This window comes from Podarcis gaigeae (assembly GCF_964106915.1).
Source record: "Podarcis gaigeae genome assembly, chromosome: 10".
In the NCBI taxonomy this organism is placed as follows: domain Eukaryota; kingdom Metazoa; phylum Chordata; class Lepidosauria; order Squamata; family Lacertidae; genus Podarcis; species Podarcis gaigeae.
In genome coordinates, this window is record NC_139686.1 from 41727101 (window position 1) to 41745543 (window position 18443).

An 18443-nucleotide genomic window follows, 5' to 3' on the forward strand; every position below is an offset into this window, starting at 1 on the left:
TGAAACAAGGGAGACAAAATGGAGAAGAAGAAAGGAGGACGATAGGGAAAGCCTTGCTTGCTTTTCCTGTCCCCTTCTGCCCTTCCATTTTCCTTTTCCATTCTGTCTCCCTTGCTTCACTCACAGCAGTTTTCCTCCCCATTGCACTTTGTCCTATTTTACCTTCCTTTTCTGTACCTCTATCAAAACACTAACCCACATAATCCTGCTCAAGTACTGTGCTGCTTGTGCAGCTGTCTCTTGATGGGCAGACTCCCGCCTTTGCAAGAGAACAGCTTCAGTTTCCAGCTGTAACCCATGCTGCAAAAGGGACAGAGGAAGAGGTCAGTAGAATGGAAAGAGGAGGAATGTTGTGGGGGAGGGTTGGGGGGGGGAGATAGATGAGTACTTGCCTGGATGGAGGATAGAAAGGAATATGCAAGTATCAAGAAACCTTCTCGGGGAAGAGGTATCACTGCTGCTTCAAGGAAGCAGGCAGGTGGCAAGGAGGTGGGCATGGCATCCAGATCCAAATCTACTGCCCTTTCCAGAGTGCTGCCTCAGAAAGGATTCCTCATGGTAGGCCACTGTTAAACTGGATGCATAAACACTGCTTTCTTTATCTTGTGAATTGCCCTGAGATCTTCAGATCAAGGGCAGTTTATAGATTTAATAAATAATAATAAATAATTATTAGTGATGTATGGAAGTGAAAGCTGGACCATAAAGAAGGCTGATCGCCAAAGAATTGATGCTTTTGAATTATGGTGCTGGAGGAGACTCTTGAGAGTCCCATGGACTGCAAGAAGATGAAACCTCTCCATTCTTAAGGAAATCAGCCCTGAGAGCTCACTGGAAGGACAGATCGTGAAGCTGAGACTCCAATACTTTGGCCACCTCATGAGAAGAGAGGACTCCCTGGAAAAGACCCTATTGTTGGGAAAGATGTAGGGCACAAGGAGAAGGGGACGACAGAGGACGAGATGGTTGGATAGTGTTCTCAAAGCTACCAGCATGAGTTTGACCAAACTGCGGGAGGCAGTGGAAGACAGGAGTGCTCTGGTCCATGGGGTCACGAAGAGTCGGACACGACTAAACGACTAAACAACAACAACAAAATAAATAATTTCTGATAAAGAATGCTTATTGATTTGATAGGAAACCATCTGCCATGTTCTATTGCCTCTTCCAGTCAGGTGTTCTAATGTCATCATCCATGTCATACATTAGACAGAAACAGTGGCGTAGCGTGGGTTGTCAGCACCCGGGGCAAGGCAAGTAATTTGCGCCCCCTAACCCGTGGATTTGCGCACCCTAACCCCCAGATGTTGCGCCCGGTGCGGCTGGGCCCCCCTGCACCCCCACGCTACGCCACTGGACAGATAGATAGATGATAGATTGATAGATAGATAGATAGATAGATAGATAGATAGAGATAGATAGATAGATAGATAGATAGATAGATAGATAGATAGATAGATGATAGATAGATAGATAGATATAGATAGATGATAGATAGATGATAGATAGATAGAAAGATGATAGATGATAGATAGATAGATAGATAGATGATAGATAGATGATAGATAGATAGATGATAGATAGATAGATAGATAGATAGATGATAGATAGATAGATAGATAGATAGATGATAGATAGATGATAGATAGATATAGATAGATAGATAGATAGATAGATAGATAGATAGATAGATAGATGATAGATAGATAGATGATAGATAGATAGATAGATGATAGATAGATAGATAGATAGATAGATAGATAGATAGATAGATAGATGATAGATAGATAGAGATGATAGATAGATAGATGATAGATAGATAGATAGATAGAGAGAGAGAGAGAGAGAGAGAGATAGATAGATAGATAGATAGATTAGATAGATAGATAGATAGATGATATATGATAGTTAGATAGATAGATAGATGATAGATAGATGATAGATAGATAGATAGATGATAGATAGATAGATAGATATAGTTATATTCAAATAAATAAAAGACTTCGCACTAATCAGACAAAGGCAGTGCACCACAGGGCAAGTGACAGAGATTGTTCTGGCATATCTCTGCATTTATTTTTAAATTTAAAAAGGAAATATTAAAGTATGGCTAAATGTGCACATCCAGTAAAACTAGCATATAGAACTCTTGCCTTACAATTGCTTTCAAGCTTCCCTAGGATTCGATGCCTTCATCTGCACACTCCCCAGATCTCTATTAAATTCATTGTGCAATATAGCCAGGACTGACAGAGCAGACAGAGATCCAGTCTGCTGTCTCTAAGCAGCTTCTTTTTGCTCTCGAGAGGCACAGAAACATCTCTTTTAGAAGCATGCCCCCAGACACTTTCCAGCTCTCAGTGGTCCAGGGCAGTTTTTCTTCTCTTAATCTCCTACGTTCTTTTCCAGGTAGTTTCACTGTCCACAAACCTCTGTGCAATTAAAGAGACTGGCACAAGGACACCAAAACCCTGCAGCAGCGAACAAAAGATAATTAGAACTTCACAGTTCCAAAAGGTCTTGCAGACTCATGCACACAGTCTTTCTACTGGGACAAGAGATCAAAGCCGATAGCAACCTTGTGCAATGATTAAGATTTAATGTTAAGCCTATGAAAATACCACAAAAAAATTATGGAATATTAAACAGTTACTCAAATCACTTACTTCCCCCCCCCCCAAACTAATCACTCCCCTTTATATTGATGAGGAAGAAAACACAATTTTATTTTAATTAAGATGAGCCATCTTCTCTGCCCTTTTCAAACCGATGAGATGTTCATCATTTTTAATGTGTGTGTACTAATTATTGCAAGTTTTAAATGAGGCAATGGATTAAGTCCCCAACAATTTTATTTGTCTGACAAACTCTCCCCTGAGCAAGTTGGCTAAACTAAAGTGATCCCTTTCTGGCCCATTCATGCCACATCTACAGGGTACCATTGGGGCCACAAATAAGATGCAGCTATATTTTGCAATGTCTTAAGGAGCTTCATTCCAGATTTAGAAATAATAGAATAATGTGGGACACGTGTTTGGATTTCAGTACAAGGAGAATAACACCTACCTATTTAAAACATTAATATCCTACCTTTACTCAAGGCAGCCAACAATAAAGAACATCAAAAATTTCAAAAAGCACCAGAACAGGAGGGGAAACAGGAACGAAGCAGCTATTAAAACAATCTGGCATCTTCTAGCAAGTAAAAACAATGCAGCAAGTTGAAAACAAATTTTAAAAGCATCTTTCAAAAAGTGTTCATGGCTCAAAAGCTCTCCTAAGCAGCAAGATTTTAGCTAGTTGGCATGAGGCTGCATTGATACCATTTGTTTACTGTGGGACTATCTATCTATCTATATGGGACACGGGTGGCGCTGTGGGTTAAACCACAGAGCCTAGGACTTGCCGATCAAAAGATCAGCGGTTCGAATCCCCGCAACAGGGTGAGCTCCCGTTGCTCAGTCCCTGCTCCTGCCCACCTAGCAGTTCGAAAGCACATCAAAGTGCAAGTAGATAAACAGGTACCGCTCCGGCGGGAAGGTAAACGTTGTTTCCGTGCACTGCTCTGGTTTGCCAGAAGCGGCATGGCCCGGAAGCTGTACGCCAGCTCCCTCGGCCGGTAACGTGAGATGAGCACCGCAATCCCAGAGTCGGCCACGACTGGACCTAATGGTCAGGGGTCCCTTTACCTTTACCTATATATCAGTATGAATAGCCTCTCTGAAATGGTGACAAAGAATACAGGGATAAACAGCAATTCTGCATCCAAGCTCCCACTTGTGAGTGAGCTGAAGACACATTTCTGCACATAAAGAAGCATTTCCTGCCTACCTCCAGCTCAGTGGTAAAGCACCTGCCTTGCATGTAGAAGGCCCCAGGTTCAAGCCCCAGCATCACAAAATGGGCCTGGCACAGACCCTTCTCTGAAATCCTAGAGAGCTACTGCCAGTTTATAGAGACAGCGCTGGGCTAACTAAGTACATAAGAGCCTGCTGAATCAGCCCAGTGCCCATCTAGTCCAGCATCCTGTTCTCACCAGAGCCAATGGGATGCCTATGAGAAGTGCGCAAGCAGGACCTGAGCACAGGAACTGGTAATCTCAGTCATAACACTTAGCATTCGATTTAACGATTGCAAATTAGAGGTTCATTTCTTCTTTGTCAATCACACAGCGATAGCTTTGCATGTAAACTGTCCTTATATAGCATGTGCTTTAAAACTGCCTTTTCAATGTCACTTATTAATAATATCAAGTAACAAACTACTCAGCAAGCTGGGGTCTATTAACAATTATTTAAGCTCCACATTCCATAGAATTGCCAATGCAATAGAAACAATACAGCTTGGGGAAATGAGTAGGAAATAGATGTGATTGTTTACAAATTGCACATGCAGTGTGGGTATGTGCATGCACTCTCAACAACAGGTATTGCATGGGCCTAATACTACTCCCTCTCCCCCATACTGGTTTTGGCTTTTGAAAAGCTGCTTGTTTTTGAAATTCTGGTTGAGTACGCTGCATAGGTCAAATAATTCAATAGGAAAGTGCTATTTGCTTTTACTGAACTCAAATACAGTTGAGCTATTTTTACTAAGCATGCAGTGAGTGTGTGTGTAATTAGTGGTTTCATCCATATGTGCTATAATTAATCTTACTTCTTGCATAGCCAGCCCAGTCTCCATCATGCACTGAGGAGAGCAAGCCTGCACTGCACAGGCAGATATATAAAACAGAAAATTGGCTGGGGGAAACAGCCCAGTAAAAAAATAACTGCATTATGTTGAAACAATCACAGCAAAACTATTATATTTACTCGAATGTAATGTGCACTTTTTTTGGCCAAATTACGTTGCGAAAACTGAGGTGTACATTAGATTCAAAGGCACATTAAATTCACATGCATACGGTAGATGCCCTAGCTTGATTGCTTCTTGCATCTGGAGATGAACCCCATTATATGCGCTATTTTATTACATGTACTATTTGGGTGTGGGGAGGGGGGCGTTGTGGTGGCTTGGTGAAATTACTAATTGCACTAAGGTGACCCACACCATAATCTTATGCATGATTACAAAGTCCCACAGAAACCTGGAACTATTTGAAACCAAAAGTAGACTCCCTGAAATTACAGTTCTTAATTATCCAAATAAGACAGTAAATGTCCTCTTGGTGTTCCAATCCTATGAACATCTTCCATTTTCATTTTAATCAGTTTACGCAAAATAGATCAAATTGCTTTAAAGTTCATCATATGCAAGTTTGTTTATTTGTTTTTATTTTTATGCAACTTCTTTTATTTTTGATGCTATTTCACAATTTAATAATACTATTCGACTTTGTTAATTAACAAACCAAGTGATTTGTTTCAGGGCTTGTCCACACTTCCATGTGCCCTGTGCCTAGAATGCATGAGTCTGAGCAGTTTTCCACTTGCCCCTTGCTTTCTAGGCATGGGTCAGAGAGGTTTTGCTTTTGTCCCACCACTTTCCCCTGGAAAGCCCACACTTTAGCAGAAAATCAGAGCAAACATCAATCTGGAGAAAACCCAACTGATGTTTGATCTGATTCAGCAGTTTTCCTGAGGGAAAGCAGTGGGGCAACCCGAGGTGTGGATGACCCCTCAGTTACAACCCTGAGTGTGGTTTTATGCGTTAAGCTTTATTCCCTGTTCCACTGGGTTGCTGCTGAGGAAATTTGAACATCGACTGGGGGATCCAATGTATGTTAGAGCACTGACCAGGATTTGGTGTGCACTGTTCCCAAATTGGATTTCTAAATTAAAAAGGCCGTTGCATATGTCCGTTCCATTCCTTCCCTGATGTCCTGCTCCCCTGAGGTGTGTACTATTGTCAGCTTAAGATGTCTTGCTGTCTTCTTTTTATCACATACTTTTTCCTTCTCTCTTCTTCACAAAAGAGCCACATGGTGAGTAAATAAAAATACTAATACAGTGGTACCTTGGTTTAAGAACAGCCCTGTTTACGAACTATTCAGTTTACAAACTCTGCAAAACCGGAAATAGGGTCTTAGTTTGAGAACTTTACCTTGGTCTAAGAATGGAATCCAAATGGTGGAAGGGCACCAGTGGCGAGAGGCCTCATTAGGGAAAGCGCGCCTTGGTTTAAGAACGGTTTTGGTTTAAGAACTGGCTTCCGGAACGGATTAAGTTCTTAAAGCGAAGTACCACTGTATTTTAAATGAGATGCACAGTGTAGTAGCTTATATAGGACAACAGTACTATTGCAAATAATTTGTAACCATGACAACAAAGTCTGAACATACTGTTTCACGTTAGAGGAACCTCACCTGTGTTTATACAGCTTCACAACTACTGCTTGTTGTGTAAGCACTGGTATTTTAAACCCTGCATTCTAGTTTAGGCCACTACGTAAGAAAGTTACAGGTTGGGCTGGCATTAGTAAGCATTATTAACCTCTTGGTGAGGAAGCAATGTCAGATTTACTCATCTGAAATCAGGGCAGAAATGTACAAATGTGAACAAAAATGCAGCAATTATAGGAACATGAATAAATAAGGTAAGCAGAAACAAATAAATTCATACACCTTTACTGCTCTCTCTCATATTTAACTGTCAGTTCATTAGAGCTATGCAAGCAGGTCTCATTCTAATTCAGGTGTTGCTTTACAACACAGAGGAACTTGTCATTTCAGCACTCTGGTTAGCTCCAGGACTCAGCTTGCAGCTTCAGGATCACCTACTCTAGGAGACCCCATTTCACCTTTGATACAGCAGGTTCTATTTCCTAATGTTGTATTGTGTTCAAACTCTTCCCCGGCTTTCCCATCCTACATTCTAAATATGAACTTTCCATGAAGATTTTGGAGGCAACCCATTATGGTGGGTTACCTTGAAACAGCTGGCTCTGGGAAACTTTATTTCTAATGAATATGCAGACTAGGGTTGAGGAAACCTGCAAGTGGACTTACACACACACACACAAACCAACTAGACATGGAAGATCCAGTTCCCCACCTCTGCCAGAGAGCGTTGGCTTTTATGGTGATTGTAGCTTCCCTCCCCAGCTGCATTATCCATGAATTCCTGTCCAACCCATGCAGCAATTAAAAGTTGTATTTTATTATTTTGTCAACTACCTTAAAGGCTCCTTAAAAGAAAAGGGCAAGTGGAATCAAAGAATAAAAGCAAGACTTTTAAAGAATGAACATCAGAAGCCAGTCAGGTAACTTTTTAGTCTTCTCTTTACTGTTGTAAGTCTCTTCTATTATGCAGTCATCTACTAGTTGGAACACAAACGACTTATTTTGCTTTCATTGTTGTCTGGGTTTAGAGAAATACTACCATTTACTAAATGGCAAATTAAACTTAAGAGAATGATTGCAACTGACATCTGAATGGAGAAGACCCATTGCTTTTACATTTCAAAAACACTGGCTGCAATAAGGAGGCATCATTCCTCAATGTCCCATAATTCCAAGATTATTTTAAATCTTTAAACTTTGGCTCTCCATATGCTGTTGTACTCCAACTCACATCAGCAAAACCCAGCATGGCCAAGGGTGAGGGACGATATAAGTTGTAGTTCAACAACATCTGGAGGGCTACAGGTTCCCCATCCCTACTTTAAATCCACACTTTTGTCGGGCAGGAAAGGAATAGCTATATCCTTTCTATTTCTCAGGGCTATTCCTAGTGGTTGTCACCTAATTTTTTGGATGTTACTTGCTTACATGCAGGCTTACATCAAGAACAGTTATCCCACTTCATGGGTGGATCACCCCTCTGATGTTATTGATGACTGAGCCTGCTGATTAGACACCATTAAAAAGGAAATATTTTCTCCTCTGCTTTTAAATTCCTGAACCATTTTAAATCACTCCTCAGAGTGCTAAACTGACTCTGACTTCTTACATCAGGAATGGGAAACCTGTGACCCTAATTCTGGAACCCCAAATTGCACTGCTGGATAAATCTCAGATATTTTAAATAAATAAAGGAAGCAATAGTGTTGTCAACAAACTTTAAATGTTAAGTTTCACAGTTTGATTTTAATATAGACAATGCTCATGTTTTTCTAAAACTAATTCGAAAAATGAGACTGCCTTAATTCATTCATTCTCTCTCTCTCTCTCTCTCTCTCTCTCTCTCTCGTGTGTGTGTGTGTGTGTGTGTGTAACAGCAGTGTCACCTTCTTTTGCTGCTCATTCACTAAAAGTAGTGAGGTATGTGTCACAAATATTTCTCTGCTCTTTGGCATAATACAGAGAATTAGTTATCTATGTATACGCTTGACTTCTGTTCCTCAAGCAGGAAAATCCTCATGAGTACTAGAGGGTTTTCCACAGCACAAATGATCAAAAAGCATCTTCATCTATCTCATCCGCTCCAGGCACAGAATACAGCAGTCAAGGGTACTTCAAATCCAGAGGCTGCTTCAACAGCTGATTGCTTGGGTAAGCAGATTTCAAATTCATTGGCATTCTTGCCATGTAGGTATGGATTTCAAGCTGCACTGACAGCATCCTTTGGTCACAAACCAAAGTTTGCATCCTTTCATTGCAAACTTCAAAGTCAATTGATTACATAAGAGTGCAATGTGTTTTCTGTGTGATGCTGAACCAAAGGAAATCAGGAGGGATGCAACTGACCTTGTGCGATATACTTCAGTACCTCAGGAATTTCCGGGGGAAAGAAGCGAGAAAGTGTGAATTCTCATGAGTGGGCTGCTGAATGGCAATGCCTTTCAGGACAATTTAAGATCATGTATACTATTTATTACGACAACTAAAGCAATGCACATTCCTGGCTACATTAAAAACAAAAAAAGCCTCTATGTTCTTCTATTTGATTCTAAATCTAAATAGTTACAGTAGTCTTACATCACTTGGGCAACACATTTTTAAAGTAAGCAGAATGCTGGCAGCAATTCTACATCTGTTGTATATGTATTCAATGAAATATAGCGCTCAGTTTAAAAAAATTAAAACTGTGGTGTTCTCCTTTGTTTCAGTAAGTGCTCACAAACCAAACAGCAACTGTGAAGCTAGAACTAGAGCAGGAATGAGGAACCTGTAGTTCTGTAGTTGTTGCTGGACTGCAAGCCCCATCATCCCTGACCACTGGCCATGTTGGCTAGAGCTGATGGGAGTTGGAGTCCAACCACTTATGTGGAGCAGTGTTTCCCAACCAGTGTTCCGCGGCACACTAGTGTGCCGCGAGACTTTGCCTGGTGTGCCGTGGGAGGGAGGCGGGCTCCATGTGCTTAGAGCAACAGGCTGCCGCCCCAAGCCTCGCGCCCGACGGGAGCTCCTGCCGGGTGCGCAAGGCTTGCAGACACTCGCCCGAAGCACGGGGCAGCCTCCGGAGGGCTCTGCGTGCTTCGGGCAACAGGCTGCCGCCCCAAGCCTCGCGCGCCCAGCGGGAGCTCCTGCCGGGCGCGCAAGGCTTGCAGACACTCGCCCGAAGCACGGGGAGCCCTCCGTAGGGCTCCCTGTGCTTCGGGCAACAGGCTGCCGCCCCAAGCCTTGCGCGCCTGGCAAGAGCTCCTGCCGGGCGCGCAAGACTTGCAGACACTCGCCCAAAGCACGGGCAGCCCTCCGTAGGGCTCCCTGTGCTTCGGGCAACAGGCTGCCGCCCCAAGCCTTGCGCGCCTGGCAGGAGCTCCTGCCGGGCGCGCAAGGCTTGCAGACACTCGCCCGAAGCACGGGGAGCCCTCCGTAGGGCTCCCTGTGCTTCGGGCAACAGGCTGCCGCCCCAAGCCTTGCGCGCCTGGCAGGAGCTCCTGCCGGGCGCGCAAGGCTTGCAGACACTCGCCCAAAGCACGGGGAGCCCTCCGTAGGGCTCCCTGTGCTTCGAGCAACAGGCTGCCGCCCCAAGCCTTGCCGCCTGGCAGGAGCTCCTGCCGGGCGCGCAGGGTTGCAGACACTCGCCCGAAGCACAGGGAGCCCTCCGTAGGGCTCCCTGTGCTTCGGGCAACAAGCTGCCGCCCCAAGCCTTGCGCGCCTGGCAGGAGCTCCTGCCGGGCGCGCAGGGTTGCAGACACTCGCCCGAAGCACGGGCAGCCCTCCGTAGGGCTCCCTGTGCTTCGGGCAACAGGCTGCCGCCCCAAGCCTTGCGCGCCTGGCAGGAGCTCCTGCCGGGCGCGCAAGGCTTGCAGCCACTCGCCCGAAGCACGGGGAGCCCTCCGTAGGGCTCCCTGTGCTTCGGGCAACAGGCTGCCGCCCCAAGCCTTGCCGCCTGGCAGGAGCTCCTGCCGGGCGCGCAGGGTTGCAGACACTCGCCCGAAGCACGGGGAGCCCTCCGTAGGGCTCCCTGTGCTTTGGGCAACAGGCTGCCGCCCCAAGCCTTGCGCGCCTGGCAGGAGCTCCTGCCGGGCGCGCAAGACTTGCAGACACTCGCCCGAAGCACGGGCAGCCCTCCCGTAGGGCTCCCTGTGCTTCGGGCAACAGGCTGCCGCCCCAAGCCTTGCGCGCCTGGCAGGAGCTCCTGCCGGGCGCGCAGGGTTGCAGACACTCGCCCGAAGCACAGGGAGCCCTCCGTAGGGCTCCCTGTGCTTCGGGCAACAAGCTGCCGCCCCAAGCCTTGCGCGCCTGGCAGGAGCTCCTGCCGGGCGCGCAGGGTTGCAGACACTCGCCCGAAGCACGGGCAGCCCTCCGTAGGGCTCCCTGTGCTTCGGGCAACAGGCTGCCGCCCCAAGCCTTGCGCGCCTGGCAGGAGCTCCTGCCGGGCGCGCAAGGGTTGCAGACACTCGCCCGAAGCACGGGGAGACCTCCGTAGGGCTCCCTGTGCTTCGGGCAACAGGCTGCCGCCCCAAGCCTTGCGCGCCTGGCAGGAGCTCCTGCCGGGCGCGCAAGGCTTGCAGACACTCGCCCGAAGCACGGGGAGCCCTCCGTAGGGCTCCCTGTGCTTCGGGCAACAGGCTGCCGCCCCAAGCCTTGCCGCCTGGCAGGAGCTCCTGCCGGGCGCGCAGGGTTGCAGACACTCGCCCGAAGCACGGGGAGCCCTCCGTAGGGCTCCCTGTGCTTCGGGCAACAAGCTGCCGCCCCAAGCCTTGCGCGCCTGGCAGGAGCTCCTGCCGGGCGCGCAGGGTTGCAGACACTGGCCGGAAGCACGGGGAGCCCTCCGTAGGGCTCCCTGTGCTTCGGGCAACAGGCTGCCGCCCCAAGCGGCATATAGTCAATATAGGCACAGAGTTAATTTTTTAAACATTTTCTAATGGTGGTGTGCCTCGAGATTTTTTTCATGAAACAAGTGTGCCTTTGCCCAAAAAAGGTTGGGAAACACTGATGTGGAGCCACAGGTTTCATTTCCCCCAATTTGGAGTAAGATAATTACAGGGCCGTCATCTTTTTATAAAATCTACAGGGATTTGTGCAGTACAAATAACTAAGTGAAATTAATTAACCAGATGCTAGATACAGGCAATAAAAAGGGTGTGGTTTCTTAACTTCTTTTTTGAACTAGCCTCAAAGTGACTTTCAACAGATTTCAATAATATTTGAAACCAAGGCAATATTTAAAAGCCAGCCCCTCTCACAAGGAAGTATTAATCACTACCCTGGCCTGGTCAGCTGTCCTCTCCCTGCTACTTTTTATCAGCAATGAGGGGCAAGGAGCAAGAGCCTGGACCAAACCAAGCACCTTGTCCATATCTTCTAACTTTGCTAAGATAACTGGACTCTGCATGGCTCTTGAGATTCATCTCCTGTAACAGCAGTGTCAAGGTCCTGGCAGATGCAAGTGATTTTATCCTCAAAATGTTTTGCAAATGAGTCACAGAGAGCTCAGGTCAGTAGAAAAGGCCAAAGCCCTTCAGTTCTGCAGACCCAGGGCTACTCCCATCCCTGCCTGAAAACACATGGAAGGTGACAGATTCCTAGAAATTTCTGTTCATATAGCTTTGTTCCCATCATTGACCATCACTACACTCACTCGGGGCTGATGGTGCCTGTGAAACCAACAGCAGTTATCCACAGATTAGGTGTGTGCTATCATTATAAGCTAATGATTCTGTGTGCCTTGCTCCTGTTTATGGTTTTGGTCTACCACAAGGCATAAGTACAATAAGAGCAGGATCCAGACAGCTCTCTTAATTGGGAAAGCAGGGACAGGGTGAAGGGCAATTTTACATGCCATCAGCTGATCTCATCATCACATGGAAAACTGACAACATTGTGGGGAAGGAAAAACAAGGAAATGATGGTCATGAACTTGTTCAAGTAAAGAAGAAAAAAACTCATTTGAATTTTAATGTAAGCTGTTGTTTTGCTTCATATTTATAGAAAAAATGCTATTTAATTCCCACAGGTATACAAAGCTGTAACACTTAATCATTAGGGGCTTTTTTTCCTGAATAAAATAACCCACACATTTTGTATTTGGGTTTATGAGATACATTCACACATTAGTGTCATCTTGTCAAGTTCTTCTCCAAGGCGTTCAGAGGTGGAAGACAATTTAAACACTGACAGCCGAGTTCTTCAGGATTGCAGATGCAAGAGCTTTGGAGGGAAAATGTTTAAAAGCACTGCGATGATGTCACAAGTGTGTGAGTACAGGAAGATCTCCATGATGCCCCATCAATCCACTCACAGAGAATCTAGTTAGCACTGAATATACAATTACCCCAAGCCAAGAAAGTAATTAGACCAAACTCTCTTTCCCCTCCCTTCTCCCCTCCCCTGCAACTCACTTCACCTAGTGCTTATCAATAAATATGAAGCACTGTTCATTTCAGCAACCCAAGAACCTGCTAACACAAACAATTGCTAAATAGCTGAGCTGTTTTGAGCACAGACGCAAAACAGTATAGCTGCTACTATGCCTTAATGAAATTAATTTGCGATCAGCTATGTGGTAGCAACAGGAGCTTCAAACCTGTTGCTGGTGGAATGCATAGCAGTAACTAATAAATGCAACATTGCAAGGCAAGACCATGTTTTGTAAAAAGTGCCTCATGGAATAGGAACACACATAAAATACACAACTCCTGAGCCCGACAAGGCTACAGCTGCAGCAGTCATTCAAGCATTCCCCTTTGTCTGTTCAGTGCTAGCAGGTGTCCTTTGAAGATAGTAAGCAATATGAGTAGTTTGCATCCAGCAAACTATTCTGCAGAGCACTTAAGCAAAAATATACTGCATTCATTGAGGATTTCTGAAAGTAGTTTTACCTTCAAAGTCAGAAAAGGGAGAAGACTCTAAAATCTTATCCTTTATGTTTATATGTTTTGCATTTGTGATATTTTTACCAATGTTAAATAAATAACCATAAAGGAGAGAATGCCTCTTCTGAGATGGCACTGATGCTTTCCAGAGCTGCATGGTGATGCATACATGAGTCACAGGAAGCATTGTCAGAGAAAAGATATCATGGTTTGGCTTAGCATTTCATCCACTCTCTTGGTCAGCCAAGAACAAAACCTTTGATACAGTGGGTGGTTTGTCTGGAGTGAGTTTGACTTAGCATTACATGCAAACCAGGTCTATGTACATCATCTCTTCAGCCTAAATGAGTGGATACTGCCCACCAGTTTAGGGATGGCTCAGAAAGAATCTGTTCAAGGACTCTGGTAGAACTGTAGCTGAGTCAGTGTTGTTATATTATCTTAATTTGTATGCTGCATTTCCACATAACTATGCCCTAAGTGATGAATAACACACAAACTAACACCTATCAATGCATCACTACAATAGACAACCTGGTACAATTTCATTTAAAATCCAAATATAACAACTCAACTCAACAATACTAACATTGTGAAATATTAAGTTCATTACAAGGTCAGCAATGTTAGTTCCCGAAACATTGACCAGTGCCCTGTGCTCATGAATTGCAATGTTTCCTGAAGTCATAAAAATGAGCAATTTTTCCAAGTGCTGTCTAATTTGTTAGCAGCTGTTGCTTCACAAGCAGAGAAACACTTGATTTTCTTATGATTTTTTTTATTGTTGGAAATGAAAATGCAGACATTAAAATTCAATTCAACAACCAATTATAGTAACCAATATCTTCAATACCACTAGCAAAATAGATAAATAAGGTTTTCAATGGTTCTCAGCAACCTGACTCCAGTTGAAAATGGTGGTTCTATAACTGAAGTGTTGGCATTTCAAGACTGAAAACTTGGGATGTAAAACACTAGAAACTGGATTCATAAATATCAGTTACTTCATACACAATAGACAAAATACAGGGCAACCACAACAATCAGCAGATTGTTCAAACCACACCTATTGTTATACAGACAGCCATAAAATCCACCACAGGGCTATGAAACTGAACACAGGTGACATTAGAAGGAAAATCCATTTCCCTTTGCCTCAATGGCAAACATAGCAGTCTTATGTTACAAACATATACCCTCTTACCTGGAAGTAAGTCCCATTGAACTCAATGGTTCTTCTGAGTAGATATGTATAGGATTGCACTGTTATTCAACCTTCTGCCAAGTATGACATACTGAGAAGCCAATGTCAGCCAATAAAATGTCCTAACACCATCAACACAAACTAAATGGGATAGATTTTGCTGTTCAGACATCCATGAAAGCAACCAGACTTCAGTAGTAACTGCATTTCTTCATAGCTTTGCACACAGCAAATGAACATATAGAAACAAGACAAGAAGAAACCATTCAAGGCCAACCTCCTTCTCAGCAGAAGGATATTCCGAAAATATCCACTGGTGAACACCTTACTTTTGCCACACAATGTCTCCTCTACAGCTACCCAAAAAGGCTTTCTTTTAGCGCATGTAGAATTGGTGTTTGTGGTTTGCTTTTGCTTTTTTACAAAATGAAGATCAATTGACTTTCAACTGGTTGGTGTAATGATCTGTCAGAATCAAGGTTCTCCATTATGGAGGGGGCCTCCACAGAGACATAGGTTCTCTGCTGTAGAAGTTAACTTTCATCCCACAAAGCAGACAGGAGAATTCACACAACACTGGGGACAGGGATAAACACACACCTCTGCTGCACCTGTATTCCCTCATAGCGTAATAACAGCTGTACAGGGCACCTATTAAAAACAAGAAGTATTCTTCCTCATCAAGTTTGTAAATTAACCCAGGAAACATGAAACAGGATGTGGCTATCCAATAGCTTAATTATTCTATTTCCTTCAATTAAAGACCATTTTTTAAAAGCAAATGCAGCACATATGATCATTCTACACGTAATGCTAACAAGCATTAATTACATTGAAATGCAGTTTTCACAGTTACCATCGGAAGAGTCTGGGAAGAGCAAATTGTCACTCCCATCGTGAGGAAGAACGTATTCAAACAAGGTCAGCACAAAGTTAACAATATTGCTTACTACAGGAGACATTTGGCACAGAGTCAGGAACGGCAGGAAAGTGAATGTTTTTGACAACCAATTTGCCAGATAATTTCAAGACCCTTTGGAAGTCAGATTATCAGGTAGCAATGAAAATCAGCTGCACAGAAACAAACTGATAGCAATAAGGATACATATAAGAACACATTTAATTTTACACAGTGTTTTGTAAAGGTTAGAGCATTCAAAAAATATATATTTGTGGAGAAAGGGGATACGAATTTTAAAAGGCATTCAATTGTCAAAAGTAAGTTTTTACCTTTTTCTGATCTTCTAGCTTGTGGCTGAGCGGATTCCTTCCATACCTGCTCATTTCTGAAGGTAAATCCATCACATCCGTTCCTTGTCCCTCAAAATGGAATTTGTACCTTGGACAGCAAACTAATCCACAACGTATGGGCTACGGACACAGAGATGCACTGCTTTTTCCATCACACACCTTAGTGGAAATTCACCACCTCCAAGGAATGGTTTAAAAATCCAGTGACTGGGTAGAGGAAATAAATTTCACGATTCTCTCTTCGGACCTTCTGAATCAACATATCGTTCTTAAAAGACAATACATCCAAAGAGAAATGTTCATCCGCTCCTTTAAGCTCCAACTGTTATCTGTTGCTTCCTATACAAGCTTCCATTTTTAAAGGTTACATCCTGTCTGTGAATCTGTTGAGGAGGGGGGAAAGACATTTAATTATTACTATATTTTTCTTTTTATATGTGGAAGAAGCTGGTTAACTGAGAAGCAAATTATCAGTAAAAATATAGTATACACAAAAGGTTTATTCAGTCATTTCCTCAACATATATACTGAGAAATGTCCCATCCAAGAGTCCAGTGGGTCTTATTTCCAACTAAGTGTGATTGCCCAGTTTTCCCTTTTGCCCAACACAACGTACTGAACAGCCTTTAAAGTAAATGCATTTATTGGAAGCCCCATTGGTTTCAACGCAGTTTCCAAGGATGAAACTGCAACCTTATGGCCAATCCTCAAAAAGTGTGAAATTGCAGCTTTTAACCCCTGGCTCATAACCAACAACAGAGCAACAGCACCTTGAGCAACACAAAGCTAGACTAAGCTAGACCTGTCATCTTCCATGGCAGGTAGGTGCATGAAGTTATCAGGCAGTTCAGATCTAGGCAGCTTTAAGGATGAAGGGTCTCAAGGCTTGCTGGTAGAGTGACGAACACTTTTGAGGTCCACCTGCAAACACCCACTCGGAGTTGTGGAGCCCTGGGAGGTGGTGAAGCACCCTACTCACCCAAAAGGGTGATGTTCACAGGAAGGCAGTACCTTCCCTTAAACCAGTGTTTCCCAACCAGTGTTCCGCGGCACACTAGTGTGCCGCGAGACTTTGCCTGGTGTGCCGTGGGAGGGAGGCGGGCTCCATGTGCTTAGAGCAACAGGCTGCCGCCCCAAGCCTCGCGCCCGACGGGAGCTCCTGCCGGGTGCGCAAGGCTTGCAGACACTCGCCCGAAGCACGGGGCAGCCTCCGGAGGGCTCTGCGTGCTTCGGGCAACAGGCTGCCGCCCCAAGCCTCGCGTGCCCAGCGGGAGCTCCTGCCGGGCGCGCAAGGCTTGCAGACACTCGCCCGAAGCACGGGGAGCCCTCCGTAGGGCTCCCTGTGCTTCGGGCAACAGGCTGCCGCCCCAAGCCTTGCGCGCCTGGCAAGAGCTCCTGCCGGGCGCGCAAGACTTGCAGACACTCGCCCGAAGCACGGGCAGCCCTCCGTAGGGCTCCCTGTGCTTCGGGCAACAGGCTGCCGCCCCAAGCCTTGCGCGCCTGGCAGGAGCTCCTGCCGGGCGCGCAAGGCTTGCAGACACTCGCCCGAAGCACGGGGAGCCCTCCGTAGGGCTCCCTGTGCTTCGGGCAACAGGCTGCCGCCCCAAGCCTTGCGCGCCTGGCAGGAGCTCCTGCCGGGCGCGCAAGGCTTGCAGACACTCGCCCAAAGCACGGGGAGCCCTCCGTAGGGCTCCCTGTGCTTCGGGCAACAGGCTGCCGCCCCAAGCCTTGCGCGCCTGGCAGGAGCTCCTGCCGGGCGCGCAAGGCTTGCAGACACTCGCCCAAAGCACGGGGAGCCCTCCGTAGGGCTCCCTGTGCTTCGGGCAACAGGCTGCCGCCCCAAGCCTTGCCGCCTGGCAGGAGCTCCTGCCGGGCGCGCAGGGTTGCAGACACTCGCCCGAAGCACAGGGAGCCCTCCGTAGGGCTCCCTGTGCTTCGGGCAACAAGCTGCCGCCCCAAGCCTTGCGCGCCTGGCAGGAGCTCCTGCCGGGCGCGCAGGGTTGCAGACACTCGCCCGAAGCACGGGGAGCCCTCCGTAGGGCTCCCTGTGCTTCGGGCAACAGGCTGCCGCCCCAAGCCTTGCGCGCCTGGCAGGAGCTCCTGCCGGGCGCGCAAGGCTTGCAGACACTCGCCCGAAGCACGGGGAGCCCTCCGTAGGGCTCCCTGTGCTTCGGGCAACAGGCTGCCGCCCCAAGCCTTGCCGCCTGGCAGGAGCTCCTGCCGGGCGCGCAGGGTTGCAGACACTCGCCCGAAGCACGGGGAGCCCTCCGTAGGGCTCCCTGTGCTTCGGGCAACAAGCTGCCGCCCCAAGCCTTGCGCGCCTGGCAGGAGCTCCTGCCGGGCGCGCAGGGTTGCAGACACTGGCCGGAAGCACGGGGAGCCCTCCGTAGGGCTCCCTGTGCTTCGGGCAACAGGCTGCCGCCCCAAGCGGCATATAGTCAATATAGGCACAGAGTTAATTTTTTAAACATTTTCTAATGGTGGTGTGCCTCGAGATTTTTTTCATGAAACAAGTGTGCCTTTGCCCAAAAAAGGTTGGGAAACACTGCCTTAAACACTACCTTCTTACCTTGGTAGTGCTGGCTCGCAGAATTTGTTGTGCAGTTAGCATCACACAGCCTGCTTCCTTTCTGTAAATGTGCTGCACTAATTTAATGAATGTGGCCCAGTTCACCTAACCTTTGTGTCTTGCCTCCTTATTTCCATACATGGTCACCATCAGTCCTTTAGTCACTGCCTTGTGACTCAGACTAGCCCAGGCTTCCTCAACCTCGGCCCTCCAGATGTTTTGAGACTACAATTCCCATCATCCCTGGCCACTGGTCCTGTTAGCTAGGGATCA

The 18443-nt window shown here is 46.1% G+C and overlaps 1 protein-coding gene across 5 annotated transcripts in view; it reads right to left on the reverse strand.

Annotated features, from left to right (window-relative positions):
- The window catches only part of NAV3 (neuron navigator 3), a 445636-nt gene that overhangs the window by 308845 nt on the left and 118348 nt on the right, over window positions 1–18443 (reverse strand). For all 5 annotated transcript variants that reach the window (XM_083698859.1, XM_083698858.1, XM_083698861.1 and 2 more), the window contains exon 2: window positions 15581–15984. In XM_083698859.1, the coding sequence (XP_083554985.1) occupies window positions 15581–15652 (72 nt within the window). In that variant the 5' untranslated portion in view covers window positions 15653–15984. The remainder of the gene's footprint in view (window positions 1–15580; window positions 15985–18443) is intronic.